The sequence below is a fragment of the Rattus norvegicus genome, chromosome 8, assembly GCF_021556685.1.
Source record: "Rattus norvegicus strain SHRSP/BbbUtx chromosome 8, alternate assembly SHRSP_T2T, whole genome shotgun sequence".
Classification (NCBI taxonomy): domain Eukaryota; kingdom Metazoa; phylum Chordata; class Mammalia; order Rodentia; family Muridae; genus Rattus; species Rattus norvegicus.
This window is the reverse complement of record NC_141541.1, coordinates 21,830,451-21,844,825: the sequence shown is the minus strand read 5'-3', so window position 1 is coordinate 21,844,825 and position 14,375 is coordinate 21,830,451. Positions and strand designations below refer to the sequence as shown.

At 39.5% G+C, this 14,375-nt stretch overlaps 1 protein-coding gene across 3 annotated transcripts in view; it reads left to right on the top strand.

Moving 5' to 3' along the window:
• The window catches only part of LOC102555809 (rho GTPase-activating protein 20-like), a 36,458-nt gene extending 22,889 nt beyond the window's left edge, over window positions 1-13,569 (top strand). For 2 of the 3 annotated variants that reach the window (XM_087564006.1, XM_087564007.1), the window contains 4 exons: window positions 8,962-9,144; window positions 11,841-12,003; window positions 12,966-13,075; window positions 13,459-13,569. In XM_087564006.1, the coding sequence (XP_087420132.1) occupies window positions 8,962-9,144; window positions 11,841-11,986 (329 nt within the window). In that variant the 3' untranslated portion in view covers window positions 11,987-12,003; window positions 12,966-13,075; window positions 13,459-13,569. The remainder of the gene's footprint in view (window positions 1-8,961; window positions 9,145-11,840; window positions 12,004-12,965; window positions 13,076-13,458) is intronic. The other variant, XM_087564008.1, reaches the window with a different exon arrangement.
• The last annotated feature ends 806 nt before the right edge of the window (window positions 13,570-14,375 follow it).

The window sequence follows — 14,375 nt, the reverse complement described above, 5'->3', positions numbered from 1 at the left end:
TTCATACAAGTGACATAAGTCAGATTTAAGAGCATGCTTTCCCACTAATGCCAGATAAAATCTCTTGTACATAGGTGCCTGTGGCCTCTGCACAGCCAATGTATGCCCTTTAGTTGGTGGCTCAGTCTCTGATAGATCCCAGAGGTCCAGGTTGATATTGTTGGTCTTTCTATGATGTTTCCAATCCTTTCAGTTCTTTCAATTCTCCCAACTTTTCCATAGAGGTTGTCGCTTTAGTCCAATGGTAGATGTAATATCTACATCTGTTTTAGTCAGCTGCTTGCAGGGCCTCTCAGAGGACAGCCATGCTAGGCTACTGGCTGCAAGCACAACATTGCATCAGTAATGTTTGGGATTGGTGCCTCATCATGGGACGGATCCCAAGTTGAGCCTGTCACTGACTGGTCACTGCTTCAGACTCTATTCCATTTTTATCCTGTGTTTCTTTTAGATAGGAGCAATTTGAGGTTGAAAGTTTTGTAGATGTGTTAGTATCCCTATCCATCCACAAGTGTCCTGTCTGATTAAAAAAGGTGGTCTCTTCAAATTTTACATCTGCATGATTTGGCATTTTTGGCAAAATTTCCTACCTTGACTCTTGGGAGCACCCCTATCCCATGTCTCTGTGATATTCTAGAAGTTCCCACCAACCCTGAAAGCTATATATTTCCATTCATTCTCCTGGGTCCCTTGGCCTCTCTCATGTCTCCCCCATACCTCATCCTGACCTGTTCTCCCCTGATTCCATTGTCACACTTATCTCTCCCTCCCTCTGCCTCCCATGGTTATTTATTTCCCTCTGCTAAGTGGGATCGAAGCATCCTTACTTGGGCTTTCCTTATGGTTTAATTTTAAGTGTCATGGATATTCTGAACATTTTGGATAGTATGACTTATTAAGGAGCATACACTATTCATGTCCTTTGGAGTCTGGGTTAGCTCACTCAGGATATTTTCTAGGTCCATCCATGTCCTTTGTTTTTAGTAGCTGAATAGTATTCCATTGTGTAATAAACCATATTTTCTGTATCCATTCTTTTGTTGAAGGACATCAGGGTTGCTTCTTTTTTTTTTTTTTATTAGCTTGAGTATTTCTTATATACATTTCGAGTGTTATTCCCTTTCCCGGTATCCGGGCAAACATCCCCCTCCCCCCTGCCCTTCCTTATGGGTGTTCCCCTCCCGACCCTCCCTGCATTGCCGCCCTCCCCCCACCAGTCTAGTTCACTGGGGGTTCAGTCTTAGCAGGACCCAGGGCTTCTCCTTCCACTGGTGCTCTTACTAGGATATTCATTGCTAACTATGAGGTCAGAGTCAAGGGTCAGTCCATGTATAGTCTTTAGGTAGTGGCTTAGTCCCTGGAAGCTCTGGTTGCTTAGCATTGTTGTACATATGGGGTCTCGAGCCCCTTCAAGATCTTCCAGTTCTTTCTCTGATTCCTTCAACGGGGGTCCTATTCTCAGTTCAGTGGTTTGCTGTTGGCATTCGCCTCTGTATTTGCTGTATTCTGACTGTGTCTCTCAGGAGCGATCTACATCTGGCTCCTGTCTGTCTGCACTTCTTTGCTTCATCCATCTTGTCTAATTGGGTTGCTGTATATGTATGGGCCACATGTGGGGCAGGCTCTGAATGGGTGTTCCTTCAGTCTCTGCTTTAATATTTGCCTCTCTATTCCCTGCCAAGGGTATTCTTGTTCCCCTTTTAAAGAAGGAGGGAAGCATTCACATTTTGATCATCCGTCTTGAGTTTCATTTGTTCTAGGCATCTAGGGTAATTCAAGCATTTGGGCTAATAGCCACTTATCAAAGAGTGCATACCATGTATGTCTTTCTGTGATTGGGTTAGCTCACTCAGGATGATGTTTTCCAGTTCCAACCATTTGCCAACGAATTTCATGAAGTCGTTGTTTTTGATAGCTGACTAATATTCCATTGTGTAGATGTACCACATTTTCTGTATCCATTCCTCTGTTGAAGGGCATCTGGGTTCTTTCCAGCTTCTGGCTATTACAAATAAGGCTGCAATGAACATAGTGGAGCACGTGTCTTTTTTATATGTTGGGGCATCTTTTGGGTATATGCCCAAGAGAGGTATAGCTGGATCCTCAGGCAGTTCAATGTCCAATTTTCTGAGGATCCTCCAGACTGATTTCCAGAATGGTTGTACCAGTTTGCAATCCCACCAACAATGGAGGAGTGTTCCTCTTTCTCCACATCCTCGCCAGCATCTGTTGTCCCCTGAGTTTTTGATCATAGCCATTCTCACTGGTATGAGGTGAAATCTCAGGGTTGTTTTGATTTGCATTTCCCTTATGACTAAAGATGTTGAACATTTCTTTAGGTGTTTCTCAGCCATTTGGCATTCCCCACCTGTGAATTCTTTGTTTAGCTCTGAAACCCAATTTTAATAGGGTTATTTGTTTCCCTGCGGTCTAACTTCTTGAGTTCTTTGTATATTTTGGATACAAGGCCTCTATCTGTTGTAGGATTGGTAAAGATCTTTTCCCAATCTGTTGGTTGCCGTTTTGTCCTAACCACAGTGTCCTTTGCCTTACAGAAGCTTTGCAGTTTTATGAGATCCCATTTGTCGATTCTTGATCTTAGAGCATAAGCCATTGGTGTTTTGTTCAGGAAATTTTTTCCCGTGCCCATGTGTTCCAGATGCTTCCCTAATTTTTCTTCTATTAGTTTGAGTGTATCTGGTTTGATGTGGAGGTCCTTGATCCACTTTGACTTAAGCTTTGTACAGGGTGGTAAGCATGGATCAATCTGCATTCTTCTACATGTTGACCTCCAGTTGAACCAGCACCATTTGCTGAAAATGCTATCTTTTTTCCATTTGATGGTTTTGGCTCCTTTGTCAAAAATCAAGTGACCATAGGTGTGTGGGTTCATTTCTGGGTCTTCAATTCTATTCCATTGGTCTATCTGTCTGTCTCTGTACCAATACCATGCAGATTTTATAACTATTGCTCTGTAATACTGCTTGAGTTCAGGGATAGTGATTCCCCCTGAAGTCCTTTTATTTATTTTATTTAGCTATCCTGGGTTTTTTGTTATTCCAGATGAATTTGCATATTCTGTCTAACTCTTTGAAGAATTGGATTGGTATTCTGATGGGGATTGCATTGAATCTGTAGATTGCTTTTGGTAAAATGGCCATTTTTACTATATTAATCCTGCCAATCCATGAGCATGGGAGATCTTTCCATCTTCTGAGGTCTTCTTCAATTTCCTTCTTCAGTGTCTTGAAATTCTTATTGTACAGATCTTTTACTTGCTTTGTTAAAGTCACACCGAGGTACTTTATATTATTTGGGTCTATTATGAAGGGTGTCGTTTCCCTAATTTCTTTCTCGGCTTGTTTCTCTTTTGTATAGAGGAAGGCAACTGATTTATTTGAGTTAATTTTATACCCAGCCACTTTGCTGAAGTTGTCTATCAGCTTTAGTAGTTCTCTGGTGGAACTTTTGGGATCACTTAAATATACTATCATATCATCTGCAAATAGTGATATTTTGACTTCTTCTTTTCCGATCTGTATCCCCTTGACCTCCTTTTGTTGTCTGATTGCTTTGGCTAGAACTTCAAGAACTATATTGAATAAGTAGGGAGAGAGTTGGCAGCCTTGTCTAGTCCCTGATTTTAGTGGGATTGCTTCAAGTTTCTCTCCATTTAGTTTAATGGTAGCAACTGGTTTGCTGTATATGGCTTTTACTATGTTCAGGTATGGGCCTTGAATTCCTATTCTTTCCAGGACTTTTATCATGAAGGGGTGTTGAATTTTGTCAAATGCTTTCTCAGCGTCTAATGAAATGATCATGTGGTTTTGTTCTTTCAGTTTTTTTATATAATGGATCACGTTGATGGTTTTCCGTATATTAAACCATCCCTGCATGCCTGGGATGAAGCCTACTTGGTCATGGTGGATGATTGTTTTGATGTGCTCTTGGATTCGGTTTGCCAGAATTTTGTTGAGTATTTTTGTGTCGATATTCATAAGGGAAATTGGTCTGAAGTTCTCTTTCTTTGTTGTGTCTTTGTGTGGTTTAGGTATAAGAGTCATTGTGGCTTTGTAGAAGGTATTCGGTAGTGATCCATCTGTTTCAATTTTGTGGAATAGTTTGGATAATATTGGTATGAGGTCTTCTATGAAGGTTTGATAGAATTCTGCACTAAACCCGTCTGGACCTGGGCTCTTTTTGGTTGGGAGACCTTTAATGACTGCTTCTATTTCCTTAGGAGTTATGGGGTTGTTTAACTGGTTTATCTGTTCCTGATTTAACTTCGGTACCTGGTATCGGTCTAGGAAATTGTCCATTTCCTGAAGATTTTCAAGTTTTGTTGAATATAGGTTTTTATAGTAAGATCTGATGATTTTTTGAATTTCCTCTGAATCTGTTGTTATGTCTCCCTTTTCATTTCTGATTTTGTTAATGTGGACGCACTCTCTGTGTCCTCTCGTTAGTCTGGCTAAGGGTTTATCTATCTTGTTGATTTTCTCAAAGAACCAACTTTTGGTTCTGTTGATTCTTTCTATGGTCCTTTTTGTTTCTACTTGGTTGATTTCCGCTCTGAGTTTGATTATTTCCTGCCTGCTACTCCTCCTGGGTGTATTTGCTTCTTTTTGTTCTAGAGCTTTTAGGTGTGCTGTCAAGCTGCTGACATATGCTCTTTCCTGTTTATTTCTGCAGGCACTCAGCGCTATGAGTTTTCCTCTTAGCACAGCTTTCATTGTGTCCCATAAGTTTGGGTATGTTGTACCTTTATTTTCATTAAATTCTAAAAAGTTTTTAATTTCTTTATTTCTTCCTTGACCAGGTTATCATTGAGTAGAGCATTGTTCAATTTCCAAGTATATGTGGGCATTCTTCCTTGATTGTTATTGAAGACCAGTTTTAGGCCGTGGTGGTCCGATAGCACGCATGGGATTATTTCTATCTTTCTGTACCTGTTGAGGCCCGTTTTTTGACCAATTATATCGTCAATTTTGGAGAAAGTACCATGAGGAGCTGAGAAGAAGGTATATCCTTTTGCTTTAGGATAGAATGTTCTATAAATATCCGTTAAGTCCATTTGGCTCATGACTTCTCTTAGTCTGTCTACATCTCTGTTTAATTTCTGTTTCCATGATCTGTCCAATGATGAGAGTGGGGTGTTGAAATCTCCCACTATCATTGTGTGAGGTGCAATGTGTGTTTTGAGCTTTAGTAAGGTTTCTTTTACATATGTAGGTGCCCTTGTATTTGGGGCATAGATATTTAGGATTGAGAGTTCATCTTGGTTGATTTTTCCTTTGATGAATATGAAGTGTCCTTCCTTATCTTTTTTGATGACTTTTAGTTGAAAATTGATTTTATTTGATATTAGAATGGCTACTCCAGCTTGCTTCTTCTGACCATGTGCTTGGAAAATTGTTTTCCAGCCTTTCACTCTGAGGTAATTTCTGCCTTTGTCTCTGAGGTGTGTTTCCTGTAGGCGGCAGAATGCAGGGTCCTCGTTGCGTATCCAGTTTGTTAATCTATGTCTTTTTATTGGGGAGTTGAGGCCATTGATGTTGAGAGATATTAAGGAATAGTGATTATTGCTTCCCGTTATATTCATATTTGGATGTGAGGTTATGTTTGTGTGCTTTCATTCTCTTTGTTTTGTTGCCAAGATGATTAATTTCTTGCTTCTTCTAGGGTATAGCTTGCCTCCTTATGTTGGGCTTTACCATTTATTATCCTTTGTAGTGCTGGATTTGTAGAAAGATATTATGTAAATTTGGTTTTGTCATGGAATATCTTTGTTTCTCCATCTATGTTAATTGAGAGTTTTGCAGGATACAGTAACCTGGGCTGGCATTTGTGTTCTCTTAGTGTCTGTATGACATCAGTCCAGGATCTTCTGGCCTTCATAGTTTCTGGCGAGAAGTCTGGTGTGATTCTGATAGGTCTGCCTTTATATGTTACTTGACCATTTTCCCTTACTGCTTTTAATATTCTTTCTTTATTTTGTGCGTTTGGTGTTTTGACTTTTATGTGACGGGATGTGTTTCTTTTCTGGTCCAATCTATTTGGAGTTCTGTAGGCTTCTTGTATGCCTATGAGTATCTCTTTTTTTAGGTTAGGGAAGTTTTCTTCTATGATTTTGTTGAAGATATTTACTGGTCCTTTGAGCTGGGAGTCTTCACTCTCTTCTATACCTATTATCCTTAGGTTTGATCTTCTCATTGAGTCCTGGATTTCCTGTATGTTTTGGACCAGTAGCTTTTTCCGCTTTACATTATCTTTGACAGTTGAGTCAATGATTTCTATGGAATCTTCTGCTCCTGAGATTCTCTCTTCCATCTCTTGTATTCTGTTGGTGAAGCTTGTATCTACAGCTCCTTGTCTCTTCTTTTGGTTTTCTATATCCAGGGTTGTTTCCATGTGTTCTTCCTTGATTGCTTCTATTTCCATTTTTAATTCCTTCAACTGTTTGATTGTGTTTTCCTGGAATTCTTTCACGGATTTTTGCGATTCCTCTCTGTAGGCTTCTACTTGTTCTCTAAGGGAGTTCTTCACGTCTTTCTTGAAGTCCTCCAGCATCATGATCAAATATGATTTTGAAACTAGATCTTGCTTTTCTGGTGTGTTTGGATATTCCATGTTTGTTTTGGTGGGAGAATTGGGCTCCGATGATGCCATGTAGTCTTGGTTTCTGTTGCTTGGGTTCCTGCGCTTGCCTCTCGCCATCAGCTTATCTCTAGTGTTACTTTGTTCTGCTATTTCTGACAGTGGCTAGACTGTCCTATAAGCCTGTGTGTCAGGAGTGCTGTAGACCTGTTTTCCTCTCTTTCAGTCAGTTATGGGGACAGAGTGTTCTGCTTTCGGGCGTGTGGCTTTTCCTCTCTACAGGTCTTCAGCTGTTCCTGTGGGCCTGTGTCTTGAGTTCACCAAGAGCTTTCTTGCAGCAGAAAAGTTGGTCTTACCTGTGGTCCCGAGGCTCAAGTTCGCTCATGGGGTGCTGCCCACGGGCTCTCTGCAGCGGCAGCAACCAGGAAGACCTGTGCCGCCCCTTCCGGGAGCTTCAGTGCACCAGGGTTCCAGATGGCCTTTGGTGTTTTCCTCTGGCGTCCGAGATGTGTGCACAGAGAGCAGTCTCTTCTGGTTTCCCAGGCTTGTCTGCCTCTCTGAAGGTTTAGCTCTCCCTCCCACGGGATTTGGGTGCAGAGAACTGTTTATCTGGTCTGTTTCCCTCAGGTTCCGGCGGTGTCTCAGGCAGGGGTCCTGCTGCTCCTGGGCCTTCCCCCACGGGAGCCCAAAGGCCTTATACAGTTTCCTCTTGGGCCAGGGATGTGGGCAGGGGTGGGCAGTGTTGGTGGTCTCTTCCGCTCTGCAGCCTCAGGAGTGCCCACCTGACCAGGCGGTGAGGCCTCTTTCCCAAGGGGTCTGGGAGCAGAGAGCTGCTGCGGCCCGGGATCCGCTGGCGTGGGACCTCCGGCAAACACAGGAAGTGCCCGGTCCTAGATGAACTCTGTCTCTGTGTGTCCTGATCTCACCAGGCAGCTCTCTTGCAGCAGACAAGTTGGTCTTACCTGTGGTCCCGAGGCTCAAGTTTGCTCGCGGGGTGCTGCCCACGGGCTCTCTGTGGCGGCAGCAACCAGGAAGGGGGGTTGCTTCTTATTACAAATAAGGCTGCTAATAACATAGCAGAGCTCGTGTCTTTGTGCTACTGTGTAGCATCTTTTGGGTATATGCACAGGAACAGTATTGTCAGGGTCTTCAGGTACAACTATTTCCTCTTTGCTGAGGAACAGCCAGATTGACTACCAAAGTGGCTGTAGAATTTGCCATCCCACCAGCAATGGAGGAGCATCCCCATTTCTCTACAATCTCACCAGCAAGTTCTGTAGTTCTACTTTCATTTTGAGAATAGTTTAAGGAGTTTTGGTTTTAGCTCTTATTTGAAAGTCTGGTAGAATTATGCACTAAAACCATCGTGCCCTGGGTTTTTTAATTACTGTTATTGTTATTGATTGTTTTTAATGAATTCTTCTATTTACTTAGGTGTTATGGGACTGATTAGTTTATCTGATCTTGATTTAACTTTGGTATATTGTAACTGTCTAGAAAATCATCCATTTCATATAGATTTTTCAACTTTTGTCAAGTATAGTCTTTTGTAGTAAAACCTGATGGTTTTTTTTAATTTCCTCAATTTCCATTATGTCTCCCTTTCCATTTCTGATTTTGTTAATTTGCATGCTATTTCTGAGAATTTTAGTTAGTTTAGGCTTATGTGTCTTGTTGATTTTTTTCAAAGAACAGGATCCTGGTTTTACACATTCTGTTTCTAATTGATTTCAGACCTAATATTATTTCCTGCCATTTGCTTCTTTTTGGTTTGTTTTCTTCTTTTTCATCTAGGTTTTTCATTGTGCTTTAAGTTGGTAGTATACGATATCACAATTATCTTTGTGAAGGCAATTAGTGCTCATATTTTATTTTATGTATGCAGTGTGAAATATTTAAGTTGCATGATATAAAGCTAGAGAAGTGAAGTAGGATTCTTACGATGTAAAAATATTATTGATATTAATAGTCGAACAAGCGTGTCTTAAAATGGTTAGAGAAGAATACAGCAAAAGTCCCTCCTACACAGGGCACTCTTAGGTCTTTATTCCCTAAACAAAGTGATACACTGAAAAGTTTCTCATTATTTTTAGAGTTATCAGCTCAATTTATTATAGTATCCCTGTAAGGGTTCTAGTGTTCTAGTGTGTACAGTCTACATTATCCTGAAGAAGGAGGAGGAGGAAGAGAAAAAAGAGACAGAGAAGGAGGAGGAGGAGAAGGAGGAGGAGGAGGAGGAGGAGGAGGAGGAGGAGGAGGAGGAGGAGGAGGAGGAGAAATACAGCAAAGCATTCTAAATGGTATCAGAAGGGTTTCCCATATTCAGTTACATTAGTTACAATTCATGTTTTTTTTTTCTCATAGGGCATGAGTATCCACATGACATTAGAATGATAAATATTCAAAAGAACTTCAGTTCACGGAACTTAAGAAATTTAACAGATTTCCCTTCCCTACCTGGGGTAATCATGAAATATCTAAATGCTGATAAACATGGAAAATTCATCTTAAAGCCCCGAAACTCAGCAAGAAGCCAGCAGCATAAAAGTGAGTCCATCATCTTCCTTCAGGTGGCTTTTCTTAGTTCCCATTTTAATTTGTCATAAAATATCACAGCATACTATCATTTTCTTGCTTAGGAAAGGGGCACTGTAAAAAAAATACAAAACACTAAAACAATATGTTTCAGGTCCATATTAAGAGAACTCTAAATTCTGATGTGAAGACTAGTCTGGGTTATAGGGAGAACATTTCATTTTTTTCCAGCCAGATATTCACCATAAACTGGTATGCCAAGACACTATGTACACACATTTTTGTCCAATTAGAATAGCAGCTCTAAGAAATTGATCCTGATATGTTGCCCATCAAAATTACTTATGAACTACATTTTGACAAACTATTGCAATGAAATCTACATAGAAAAACTATATGTGTGGGATTGAAGATAATCTGTTGCTGGCTTGAATAGAAATCACCTTAGGCTTGTAGCCCAGTCTCTAATCTCATTTCAAATCATATAAAAAATATCTTTTAGACCTATATCTAGATTCAAAATGGCCCTAACATTGATAGACTGGAATTTTTGAATTATTTTTTCAAGTGGTAGAATACTTTTATTATTTCTCCTTACTCTACTTTCTTGAAACCTCCCACTTATACCCTTGATTTCTTTTAAAATTTGCTTTTTTATTTTTTATTAATTATTATATTTACATTTGAAATGTTGTCCCCTTCCTGGTCTCCCCACCAAGAATACCCCACCTCATCCCTCTTCCACTTTGCCTCTAAGAGGGTGCTCCCCCACCAACCTACCTACTCCCACCTTACCCCTCTAGCATCCCCCTTCTTTGGGGCATCAAGCCTCCACAGGAAAAAGAACATCCCCTCCCACTGAGGCTAGACAAGACAGCTATCTGTTACATATGTAGCAGGGACTGCAGACTGGCAATGTATGCTCTTGGGTTGTTGGCTAAGACCTGGGGAGCTCTGAGGGGGTCAAGTTAATTAATACTATTATTCTTCCTATGGGGTTGCTATCCCTTTCTCCTCCTTCATTCTTTCCCCTAACTCATGGTCCCATGACTCAGTCACATGGTTGGTTGAGAGTATCTGCATCTGTCTCAGTCAGAAACTGGTATACCCTCTCAGAGGACAACCATGTCAGGTTCCTGTCTGAAAGCATATCAGTACATCATCAACACTGTCATGGTTTGGTGTCTATGCCTAGAATGGATCAGAAGTTGAGGCAATTTCTGAATGGCTTTCCTCCCGTCTCTGCTCCAGTTTTTGTCCATGCATTTAGACAGAAACAATTCTGAGTCAAAAATTTTGATATGTGTTTTGGTATGTGTTTTTGATATGTGATATATCAATACATATATATAAATAAACACTCACATACACACACACACAAACACTCACTCAGACATCTTTGTCAATCTATATAATATTACTTGTGATTTCAGTCCTCATAATTTTGAATTAGATAGCCAGGCAGACAATATGTTCTACAGTGAAGAAGACTATTTTATATTGTGTTATATGACTCATTTGTTTACTTTTAATTTATTTGCTTTAAGTAACATTTAAAATTGTATTATAGTCCAATATTCTAAAAGAAAACTCAGAAGGGAAAAAGAAACTTTAATTTCAGCTGTCAACTTACACTATAGTGTACAGTCATGTATATTTTCTCATGAGGGGGACATGCTGCTGCTGAAATAAACTTAACAATGGTTCTTCAAAATGCTGAACAAGAAAACTAAGGATGAGAAGAGCTTCACTATGACATTTGAAAAAAATAGAAAATTTTAAAATGAGAATAAAAGTGAGGGTGGCTATGAAAATGGATGTAACTCTTGAAGCAACAGCCTGTACAAAGTTCAGGGTGCTTGTTCATCCAATGTATCTAGTATTTCATGATACAGTATGGAGTTTGACAGCACCATCTTGTGAGAATTACCACTACAGAACACAGGACCATGTCTTAGAGACACCACTAATATTAATAACAGTGTAGGGAATATGGGAAGAAAGTTACATAAACACAACAGGATGATTAACCCATTATAATAAGGGACATTTTGCAATTGAAATTTGGTTTTGTAAAAGATCTTTATAACTTATACTATCTCATGTAATGATCTCAACTTCTCATATATGAAGAAAAAAAAACTTTAAAGAAACAAAGAACTTCTATAACATCTCGGTTGGACAGGAGCTCTGTGCCTGACCAGGACCAAGTATGCACCATCACACCAGTTAAAAAGGGAGGAAAACTGTTTGGAAGAGAACTCAGTTCCATTTGTCAGGATGGCGACCTGCCTTCAGCAATTCTGGTGTGTCTCACATTCTGGCTCTCCTAAGACAAAATCCTGCTTCTTAAATACCTGACCCCTTCACTTCTATCACTATGTGGAGTAAAAATTGTGTCTCAAATCATTGGCTTTCCAATAGGAAGATGAGAGAGGGCTATTCAGAAACCATCTATTGGAAAAGTTGGATTTAATCTCTTAACTATTTTGGAAAATCTGATATGAAGAAATGTTGCCTGACCTTTAAGGGTCAACATTAGGGTGGGACATGTACAACAAAAGATTGAGGCAAAAACCAGCTTGAGGTCCTCTGTGTCCATGCCAGCACTTTCACTACCTGTGCACACCATTGTTCCTGTTCTCGAGGAGCAAATAGTGCTCTGTGCTGTGTGAAGCCTAACAGGTATTTCTCTATCTTCTTCTCAGGACATGCTGTACATACTAAAAAAGAAAGGGCCCACAACCAAGAGTGTTTTTATAGAACCTCCGAGTATAATTTTGTTCCAAACAGTAAAGGACAAATTGGATTCAGAAGAAGAGGTGGATATAAACAAGCAAATCAATTTATGTAGTGACCTGGATCTTTAAGGTACAGAAAGTCCTTCCATCATCCACCTCAGGATTCCTCTGAGTCTATGGGAGTAGTTTACTTCATTTTGCATTTCCTTGAGTGACAGTAGATATGTATGAGAGAAATCTGATATGCTCAAAGTCTCCATTGTTAGTGTTAATAACATGGATGATGTTTTGTTCAGAAATTGTTTAAGCAATGTGATTGTTGAACTATCAAAAGTGAACCCTCCCCTCATTTCTAGGAGATCCAGTCTCACAGAAAATGTCCCTATCCTCTGGTGTACAATTCTTCTGAATGTCTCAACCTATGCTTGGAGCCCAAGGTTCAGGAGTTATAATGTATATGTGCAATCTGGGGCTGAGAGCAAACTGGGGCTTGGTACTTTAAACAGCTGTGGTTTTCAGTAATAGTCTCCATCCATTTCAAAGAGAACCTTATTTGATGGGTAAGGGCTGTATTATCTGTGAACATTAAGTTAAATATCTATAATTGAGTTAGGAGTCACACTTGTGTAGTCAAATAAGGGCAGGACATTCTCTAAGAACCATGACCACATGTGCCTCCATATTTCCAGTACCAGCCATGGTTTTCTGCTCCTAAGAAATCAGATAATAGCTTCCTATGGTTGTCTTTATTGTGGTTATCATAATTACATGTTTCTATCATTTAAAAATAGTATTCAAACTGAAGTATCGATCACTTATATGTGCTAGTTTGCTCAGCTGTCCACTAGAGGCATGCTGAGCTAAGGAAAGATTTTTCTATAGTCCAAGTAAATCTGAAAATTTACTCTTTAGTCTCTAGTTTGAATAGATGAAACTTACTGGGACCACATATCATGGAACATTCTAACTAGGGGAAATTTGGGGAACTGTGAAGAAAGTTGGAACTAAACTGAAATTTACAGGTGAATGTACTTTGAATAATTTCCATGTTTAACTTTTTTCCACAAAAAAATTTTTTCCTCTCTTTATAAGGACTTCCTCCAAGACATCAAGGGAAGTCTAATGACTTCAAAACTATATGATGAGTGGATTGCTGTAACCAAAAAAGTCAATGATGAAGATAAATTAGCCGCAGTGCAGAGGTAATTGTTGGCAAACTCTGAACAACATCAACAAAATAGAAGTAACATTTGCTTACACACATTAGAGATTATATATCACAGAAACATTTACTAAGAACACTGACAGACAGCAAAAGGTTTCAGTCATTGACCAACACAAAAGACACTTTCAAAAGAGTATGAGTTACAGTGTGAATTACAGTAGCCAAGGTTTATAGTCTTACTTTCATATTCCAATTATATTTGTCTTTTTTCTGAATTGGGTAAATATTTCAAGCAATAATTTGAGTACAAATTCTTTCATTTTATTTTCAAAGCACCCTGCATATATGATTACTCTGTTCCCTTCCTTCATATTTACAAATTGACTATACTTGTTTTAAAATAACTGTCTCTGTGTTCAGTCTTTTAGATAAAATGTCACCTGAAAATGCATCTCTTCTGAGGCAACTTTTTCGTATATTGTATGAAATTAAAAGTAATTCTCCTGTTAATGAAATGTCTTCTTACCACCTATCTGTTGGGTTAGCCCCATGTCTCTTATTCATGCCCAGCTCCTGCAATAATGGAGTGACAAATGATATTGGCAAAAAGGTAATTAGATAAGAACTTTATGCCTAGCGTGATAAGCCTTTACAATGAGATAGGAAAACAGGATTATCCCGAGAATCTGGATTATTTTATTATTGTTGTTGTTGACTGTTTTGGTTTTGGTTTTGTTTCATTTTGTATAGTAAACACAGCTTTGAAAGGTGTTCTTCTGGAGGGAAGGAATCATTGGTATGTTTTAAGTAAAATATAAATGGGTAATTGAGGTCAGTGACTCAGTATTTTGTCTTTGTCATTTAGAATATCCTTAGACTAACCCAGTGAGAACAAATGCTGTGTTCTCCCTGCCTCCCACAGAATTATTTGCAGGGAGCTGTTTTACTGGTTCAGTTCAGATCTGGGACAGATCTGGACGGAGGAGTTCCTCCTATATTCCTATTTCCAGAAGTACTATGCAGTTTCCTCTTGGGCCATGGATGTGGGCAAAGGTGGGCAGAAGTGGCAGTCTTTCCTGTCATGCAGTCTCAGGATTGCCTGCACTTCTGGGTGTTCAGCTCTCTCTCCCACAGGATTTTGGAGCAAGGAGATGTGGCCTGCAAGCTTATTTTATACCCTAGATAATTAATAGAAATACCCTCTTTGTATTTTTTCAGGGGCAATTTACAATCTCTAGCAAAGCAAGGTTTTTTGTTTAGTTTTGTTTTTTAACTTCATCAAGCATTCTTTCCAGGATATTTACATTTGTATCAGCCAATAGGATGTCATCCACATA